The sequence below is a fragment of the Vollenhovia emeryi genome, unplaced genomic scaffold (assembly GCF_000949405.1).
Source record: "Vollenhovia emeryi isolate VEMERY1.0 unplaced genomic scaffold, V.emery_V1.0 DF939153.1, whole genome shotgun sequence".
Lineage (NCBI taxonomy): Eukaryota > Metazoa > Arthropoda > Insecta > Hymenoptera > Formicidae > Vollenhovia > Vollenhovia emeryi.
The window spans coordinates 2,072,427-2,081,419 of NW_011967213.1; the positions used below are offsets into that span (position 1 = coordinate 2,072,427).

Here is an 8,993-nt window from a genome sequence, read left to right on the forward strand (position 1 = left end):
AACATATTAATTATATTTTTATACACAGTCAAGATCTTCATGATGTATATAATCTTTAGAGCGTATTTTCAAGTCCGTGACAAAATTATCTTTTTAAAAAAGAATGCCAAGTATACATGCATACACTGATGTAATGTTTTATATTTTACTGCCATTGAACTTGTCTGCCATCAAATTGTTAATATATAATTTTACGTAAATCTTGGTAAAATTTAATCAAAATCTCTATAGATATAGGTACACATAATTTGCAGGAACATAATTGTATATAAGAACTTTGGTTACTTTTCAAAAATAGTGATAAATTATAATACAATTATAAAACTTGGGCAAGCCAAGGATATTTTGAAATGAAAGAAAAGAGAAAGATGTAGTAAAAATATAGCAAACCACAGAATAAACATAGTAAAACGCAATATTTTATTACATTGTTACAAACTACATTTTTCCTCCTGTTTGCAGGAATATTATTTTTTTCGTTTTTCTGATTTTAATTTAATTATCTGGCTATGAAAAGAAGAAAATGTATATTCTCTGATCGATCAGAAAGAAAAGATAATGCATACAATTTTAGAAATCTATTGAAATACTAAATGTTCTCTCTCTTATTCGATTTTATATTGTGTGAACTTAGACACATAGAATTTTCTATCGATATTTATACATATTCATTATCGTGTGATATAGGAATCGGAAATATGATATGCAAGTGTTACTTAAGCTAATTTTGACGTACAATATTTACTTTGGATGCATAATTTATGAAGTATTAAACTTTCCGAAATCCTGCACCGGCAAAGCATTTGCGATTAGTGTGGCAAATAAATATGAGCACGACATAACTGTATCGATTGCCGATTCAAATAATGAATTCAAAAGGTAAAGTTGTCACATTTGCTCAAAGAGTCATTATTCACGTACAAACTGTTTTGCGTCCTACTTCTTATCATAATACAAATCTGTCAATCTGTTTATTTCTTCATAATTGCGACAATGCGAGAATTGCAAGGATCATTTTGCGTACCGCGAGAAATAAGTTTCTTCGTCGCTCTATGAGATAAAGATGAGCGTTTTCATTTCTGCGTACAGCAAACATGCTTGTCGACTCGATTTACTCAATAGTTCCAGTAATGAAAGACGATATTATTCGGACGTTTATTCGCGATCGTGCCACCACTTCACTCGACGATTCACGGCGGACAAACCCAAGGTTCGTGACATGGAAAACAAAATCTATGCGCGTATTGAGATTCCCATGTTTGCAAATATTTTATGTTAATCTCGTGTATTAGGTAGGAAATAAGACGTTGGCCTCGCTGCAGCGTTGGAAAAGCGCGATAAGACATCTCCAGCCGTACTCTCAAATGGACAGCGATATTTATCGGCGAAAGTTGCTTAGTTACGAGCAAAACTTTTTCGGAACTCGCCCTACAAGAAATAGCAGGTTTCATAACGGGATACGCCGCGAAGTCACCCTGGCAGAAACGTCGGGTTTAACGGAGAGGAAGCGCGGTGCCGCGGCAAAGGATATTGAGACGAACGACGAAGATATAGGTGATAAGATAATGGAGAGGACAATGTCAAAAAAATCATTGAACAGAAAGAAATTCGTTTCTTCGAAATCAAGGGTTAATTTAAAAATGTTCGCGTAACATGATGGTTCAAACTAGGAAGTCTAGAAAATAATGCCTAATCTTTTAGTGATTTACGATAATTGATTAAGTACATATATGTACGATAAATGATTGCAATACCTTCTGTGACGTTAAAATAGCGGATTTAGATAGCAAATGTTAACGAACGACAGTAATTCTATAAAAATAAAATAACGGAGAACTAGACGTTATACATTACACGTGAAATTAACGTAACAGAAGTATATAATGCAATAGAAAGTGTTTTATAAATGTAAGCATTGTAAAATAAATTCCCGGTTTCGCAAGTTCGCCGGTTTCATCGTTTCGCAAAACAAAGTCTCCTTTAGCTATTTACTACTTTTCGCGGCGTTCACATGAGATCGAAGTAATGTCGAAGTAACGAAAAAAAGTAAAATTGTAATTCTTTCCCTCTTTGCCTCTCACTATAGATTCGGCGGCGTGGGACAATTGGAGTATCTGGAGCGCGTGCAGTGTAACTTGCGGGCAAGGACGACAGGTCCGTTGGCGTCATTGCACGTCCACGGATTGCATCGCAGGTCTTAAGAAGGCGCAGTTGAGAAGCTGCCGTTACAAAGATTGCGCTACCAAAGGCTTCCTCGGCTGGCTGGGGATAAAATCGTAATCTGTTTGCAGCTTGCGAAAGAAGGCAATCGACAAGCCCCCTCGACATTATTATGTCGGATGGTGCTAAGAGGTATCGAGAATGCACAAACAAAGGAATCGTCTGTGAACTACCAAGAAAAGAGGGCTTCCATTACATTTTTCTACGAAATAAAAATTGTCTTGAACCAACAACGAAAATACAAAATTGTAGACGTTGGCCCGATAAACACATGACGGCAAAATAATATAAAAATGATATAATTATACTTTTATATTAACTGCATTTAATAAACGTTTAGTAGCATTTAATCTAGTGTACCATTGTGTGTTTATTGAGTAGATAATTTCTTTAATGATAAATTATTTCACTTTGTTTTTTAGGATTGTATTGTGACGGCAAAAATTAGAGTTTAAAAAGCAGATTTGAAATATATATATTATATATTCATACATTTAATGTGCGCAATGACATATGTATGTATCTGAAAATATTAAACTGGGTCGAATTTTGAACTGTAATACACAAAGATATTTCTTTTCATGACTATTTTAGAACAACAGTATATGTAATAATTGTTTGTTCAAAACTCAATAGTTAATGTGGATTACTTCAACGTGAATATAGGTTTAATGACGTAGAACAAACTTCGATGCAATAGATATATTATTCTGTAATCTGTAATATTCCACATGTCAACGACGATAACAAAAAATATATGGATAGAAGTCGATTGATCTTTACTTATCTTGCTGTACTCCTGCTCTTTATAGGTAATTGTTACAAAACGCTTATAATTCAGATGCAGCGCATCATTGTCTATGCAAAATAACTTACCAGTTATAGGCTCTAAAGAAGTCGTTTCGAAAAATGACAAAGTATCGTCAATTATGACACCAGTCGTCAAAAGTGATATCGACACATTGAAAATGAAGTCTGACAGATTCCGACGCAAAAGTCATAATACATTTCGTGATATCGACGATGAAGACGAAGACGATATTCGGCCGCCGATAAAACGAGGTAACAATGCGATTTCGATTGCGTATATAACTATATCACTTGCCAATTAAAAAATATGATTAAAATATCTTTAATATAATTGAAGATTAGGAATTACAGTGAAAAACATGCACATTGTTGAAATATACCTGTATATTGCCATTTATATTATCATCAATTTTCACAATATGTATTATTGTACAATCAAATTTAGATAATCTATAAAATCTTTATTTGTACATGGAAAGAATTTTCTCTTAAAATTTATCCTGAAAACATCGCACTTCGAAAAACTCTCAGTGTATTGGAAAATTTCAAAAAACTCTCATAAAGTTCTTGGAAATACCATGTCCTGCGATTACATGATTTTCAGGATAAATTTTGAAAGAAAATTCTGTCCGTGTTTATTGTAAACGTTAATAATTCTTTTGATTAGCATCTTATGTCATCGCAAAGTTATTTATATTAAATAGACTTGTAAAATAGCGGATAACATATGTCAGGCGCAAAAGAAATCACGATTTATTTAAAAATATGATAAGTAGACGCGCTAAAGGTGAATATCTGCACGGGGGTAATAAATAAATAAATAAATAAGAGTGGGCGCAAATGGTGCGCAATTGCGGGTCGTATACCGGTCGGTGATTGTGACTTTCTCCGAGACCGGTTCAAGATTTACCTTCCCGCGGTACTGATCATCGAAACGAACAACATTTGGGCGTCGCGTGGATGGAAATTTCCACGAGCTGCATGGCTGGAATATCTTTTCTTTCTTACGACATCGTACCATGGTTTGAAATTCTTGCAATACGAGCAATGAGAATGTCATGTGCAGCACCGCGTAACATATATATATACTATATATTGCCTTATCTGAAGAAAATGATCTATGCTCCATTAATTTTTCAATCACTGAATTCAATAATGCACAATTAAAATTTGTAACAATAACAAGTAAGATTTAACGCAATAGAAATTTTCATTGGCTGTTTGACCGTTTCGTTTAATCAGAAATTTTTGCATTAGCAAAACTTCCTGCGAATTGACACTGATTGTAGAACAATTCTTCAAATTCTTTGGCAACATCTTATATAACTTATCTTTTTTCTGATGTAATAATTATAAATCGCATTAAAGAAGAATAATGAAGATAGAGGAAGAAATATCTCTTGATTCCTTATTACTAGAATCTGATTTAACTGGGATTGTATATATGTGTGCGTATATGTGAAGCACGTATAAAGAATAAGTGAAAGTGATATATATATATATATATACATAATAAAATTTTAGTAATGCCAGCAAGTTTCCGCGCGTGTACTTAAAATGCTCTGTAACTTTTAGCTCCACGCTCTTTTTAAAAGGAACCAACTCGTTACTATACTAAGTGAAAGTTATCAAGTATATTTAGAGTTTACTGAAATATTTTCTTTTTTTAATATATAAAGTCTTTCACGAACACTTTTGTGGCAATAATAATCGCATTTCGTAGAATCTGTGTTTTGCTTTTCATATAATTATTACTTTATATGCACCTTTATATTATTATACCGATAGACAGAGTATTTGGTTGATGGACAGTCTTGATATTTTCTAGTCATTAGAATTTGATTCTAATTATTATTCTAATGAAGATTAGCTTTTTTATTCACGTTGTATTAGTGGAGTAATTGGCGTTATATTATTTCAGAAAAAAACAGCAGGGAACCAAAGATATGGGACCAATGGGGCAATTGGTCCACGTGCAGTGTCACTTGTGGGATAGGAAAAATTATGAGATGGAGGCACTGCATAGGCGGACGTTGTTCCTTGGGAGAGAAGAAAGCTCAATTGAAAACTTGCACCTCTGCAGCATGTTAAGACATTTTGCATGCACAATATAACTTTAAAAAGTTAGCTAAAATAATTCGCCATATATAGCTGAGAATGAACTGAGATTGTAACTAATTTATATAATCAGAACGCGAATTGAATAAACTCAAGAAACGACTATCTAGTTTTACTCTAAAATATATTTTAAAGATAAGACTGAAAAAAAATCATCTTGAGTTAAACTTTTTCAGTTGATTCCAATATTTCCCTTAACTACTTATAGGAAAATAATTTTATGTTACCATTTATAATGAACCTGTCAGTGAAAACCTTGACAGTTCCCAGTAAACGCTAAATTTATGGTTACGTAACATCCATATAATTTCCTACTCCACTCCCTAATGTAATTCTCATGTACAACATGTGTTATATTACATATATTACATTTATTGTTGAGTGAAAACACATAATACATTGTTATGTAACTGTTACTTAATGTTTACTGGGTTACTTGCAACCTTTTCTATTGCACAAAGAAAAAAGTAAACGGCTATTTTGAAAAAAGTGTATCACAGCGTGCAAAAATGTATGACTTAATTTTGTTAGCGCGTTATCATTCGAGCCAATGTAATTTACACGAAAAAGAATGTGAAAGTTCCAGAGAAGTTGCAGTGCAGACTCGTTATTTCTACAGGGTAAACTTTATCGTCCAAGTGAATCATAATTTCGATCATGATCACCGACCAATCGCTGAGTAAGTCAATTTAAATCAGTAGTCCGTTAATATTTTCTCCTTCTTACAAATTTGAAGTCAAATCTATACAAAAACAGCACATCGTGTATCACAAAATCTTACTAATCAAGCGGCCGCTTGATTAATAAACGATCGATAAATGACCAAGACACATGGAATAAAAATCCGTTATAGATTTATTTGTCACGTTTTTCAATCAACTTTGTTTTCTGGCATAAACATTACTCTAATCTATGTAAAATTATAAATACTTTTCTTAACGCAACAACAGGTAACTCGAGCTTTCTCTTACACATTTTTTATTCCCTTTGAAAGTAGTCATCAGACCTATAAATTATAGGCGATTTATATGTCGGCATTGCACTTGATGCGACAGGTTCCTGAGCTTTTTTCTGAAAAAGTAATTCAAGTAGCGTCAGGTTGCTATCGTCCAATTTCATGGATGACAGTCGCATAGAAAAGTGCCGAATTGTTTAGTAACTTAAAGCACACGGTAAGGATGTATCCTTTGAACAAGTTGTACTTACAAAAAATGATAAAGGGTTTAATATCCCGAATAATCTGTCGGATACACCTAGGTCAGCCTCGGCCTTGTCCACAGCAGCTTCCAGCGTACTCAAATTCATGTTGGCCATTGCGACCACGTGCTCCAGTGCGTCGATCCTCTTGCGAAGAGCTGCCATACCCTCCTTCATGTGCTGTAACTTTGGGAGATGTTGCTGCATGCATTCGGCGCTGCTATTCTCCACCTTGCGGGACAGAAATACTTGAGTTTGAGAGTCGCAATATCTAGTCGTTCATACTCTATCCGCATTCCAGGCTAACCATTGAAACAATCGATTGGAACTCCTCCAGCCGTATCAGCGTGTCCTCTATGATATCGTGGACACTTTTCACCTGGAACACGAGCATGAGTTTACTTAACAGCCCCTCAAACAACGGGACGACAACGTATCGTGGCAAAAGTGGCACACTCGCCTGATTGTTCCAGTCCACTTTTGCGTAACTCGCGTAGTCTTTAACCAATTGCTCGGTCAGCTCCGTCGTATGGGAGGATGACATCTTTAATGCTATTTTAATTAAACAAATAGGTATGCGTGTACTATTGTAGGTTAGGAAATGTAAGCGTATACACGTGAAACGTCCCGCTAGCGCGTCGACAAACGACGAATGTAGGCCGACAGCTCTGACATATCGCTCGTGATGAATGATACGTTGGCTCGCGATCCTAGGATCATTAATTTGAAAATACGTATTTCCTGTTTTCTGTCGTGGGAGGCACAGGTGTCAACGATACTATGCGCTGCGAGTGCTACGGAGGCTCGTCGCGCGCGCGACATCTTCAATTTCTTATAATTGCAACAGATTATCTAAAATAGTAAGTATTGTTTCACAACTTGAGGTACGCTCTTTTAATTAGATTGAGAAATGAGATTCTTGTAAAAGCACGTAACCCGAACAATCTTTCATATGTAATGATACACGAAAACTTTATTTTCGGCGTAACTAAATTGAATTAAATTTAATTAATTGGAAAATTTGGCGTAAAAATTGCTTGGTTCAAATATTTGTGCTCTGTTGACGTTATTTATCTGACAAATAGAAGAATTCTAGCGTGATCTATAATTTAACGAATCTGAGGGTTAATTATATATTTTATAAACACATGGAAAGAAACGCAATCGTAGAAAGAACAAGAAAAGACACTGCATTACATTAGCTGTTTATTCAATATGAAAATATTAAAACAATATTTTATAAACGATATCTAGAATTTCGTAAATTGCAGTACATCCACGATAATATTCTACATTGGAGAGAAATATATTTATTAATGTACACATTATACATATATAATTATATTAAATGTGTATAATAATACATACATTAAAGATTAAACATGATATTATAGTTCAAATAATTTTCTTGCTTTATGTATCTAAAATGTGATTTTAGATAAGATACAAGATGAGACGTAATTAATTAATTACAAAATTACAGTTATTGAGTTAAGAAATATATAATAACTGTAATTACACATATGCAAAACAAGTTTTAGATAAACATTTAAATAAAGTAACTAGATTCTTATAATTAGATACTTTACGTCAGTGGTTATCATTTGATATATAATTAACTGCAATCTTGCTAGACGCCAATTGCATAATGTATTTAGACTGGTACACGTATAGAGAAAAGTGTCCTGTCACAAGATAGGCTCCTAATATGAGATAGCGGGGTTTCTGTTAAATTAATAGGCGTCATCAGTTGATTCCACCATGAATTTCTTGTAGGGAAATCTGTTTACTTGGAAAATTTCTTGTTGGATTGCGTAATCGTTGCGAAAATGGATTTATGATTGGGTGTTGAAAAACTGCTGTCTCATAATAGAGGACTTTCTTTACATGCGTACAGTGGAACCAGAGTCACGCACGTGAAGGATATTACCAATGATGAAGACGCTAAAAATGTTATTAGACTCTACTTTTTACTTAGAATTTAATAAAAAGATTAATTATCATGAAACGTTAAAAATTACAATATTTTTCTAAATACACAATGAGGTATAAAATAATTATTATTCAATATTTTAGTCTTTTAGATGTATATTGCATAAAATATTCATCCAACGCATAATTTAAAAGTAAATAAATAATATTATAATTAAAAAATTAAATTATATAATATACGACAAAACATGTTTATTTTCTAGCTACATAGTTTATAATTTAACGTGAATCTTCGAACGTATCTCTCAAAAATTACCTGTTGATTGAGACTTTGGTTCACAACACGCGATATTCTTTAAACTTCTTCAGATTTCTCAGTATTCGCTGTACGCAAACGTTATATGCAAACAAGTATCTGATGTGAGAATATTTCGTTGCATATATTGTAATTAAACCTGTTTTGCTCATCATAATTACAATGTTATTTTTAAGTCTCGCGGTGAGTTTTCTATGTTAAAAGGAGATGTTACTGGCGTTAATATCGAACAGTTGAGACAATTCTCTTCCGCGATGTTATATGTGTCATGTTCCTCATCAGTTAACCTTTTTAACTATTTATTATTCGTAAAAATTATCGTAAGACAATAAGAAAAAATAAATAATTACGAGCAAGTACATAATACCTCAGTATTTGATTAGTGCATATTCGCAGAAAT

At 33.4% G+C, this 8,993-nt stretch overlaps 3 protein-coding genes across 4 annotated transcripts; 2 read left to right on the forward strand and 1 right to left on the reverse strand.

The window, feature by feature from the left end:
• Window positions 1-6: 6 nt before the first annotated feature.
• LOC105565379 lies at window positions 7-2,977 on the forward strand. Of its 2 annotated transcripts, XR_001009190.1 has the most exons (4): window positions 7-1,210; window positions 1,293-1,554; window positions 2,087-2,735; window positions 2,815-2,977. XR_001009190.1 is itself a non-coding variant. In XM_012018523.1 (3 exons), the coding sequence occupies exons 1-3, from the start codon at window positions 1,064-1,066 to the stop codon at window positions 2,278-2,280; spliced, it is 603 nt and encodes a 200-aa protein (XP_011873913.1). In that variant the 5' UTR covers window positions 7-1,063; the 3' UTR covers window positions 2,281-2,780. The 2 variants fall into 2 exon arrangements, 1 of the variants encoding a protein (XP_011873913.1); XM_012018523.1 differs by lacking the exon at window positions 2,815-2,977 and having other exon boundaries at window positions 2,087-2,780.
• LOC105565378 (zinc metalloproteinase nas-37-like) lies at window positions 2,955-5,890 on the forward strand. Its single transcript, XM_012018522.1, has 3 exons — window positions 2,955-3,032; window positions 3,100-3,282; window positions 4,952-5,890. Exons 1-3 carry the CDS (start codon window positions 2,978-2,980, stop codon window positions 5,119-5,121), a joined length of 408 nt encoding a protein of 135 aa, XP_011873912.1. The 5' UTR covers window positions 2,955-2,977; the 3' UTR covers window positions 5,122-5,890.
• A 95-nt stretch (window positions 5,891-5,985) lies between these two features.
• LOC105565377 (biogenesis of lysosome-related organelles complex 1 subunit 4) lies at window positions 5,986-7,174 on the reverse strand. The gene is made up of 4 exons (XM_012018521.1): window positions 6,806-7,174; window positions 6,653-6,724; window positions 6,355-6,576; window positions 5,986-6,219 (listed from the first exon to the last, which is right to left on the reverse strand). The coding sequence occupies exons 1-4, from the start codon at window positions 6,887-6,889 to the stop codon at window positions 6,127-6,129; spliced, it is 471 nt and encodes a 156-aa protein (XP_011873911.1). The 5' UTR covers window positions 6,890-7,174; the 3' UTR covers window positions 5,986-6,126.
• Between the last annotated feature and the right edge of the window lie 1,819 nt (window positions 7,175-8,993).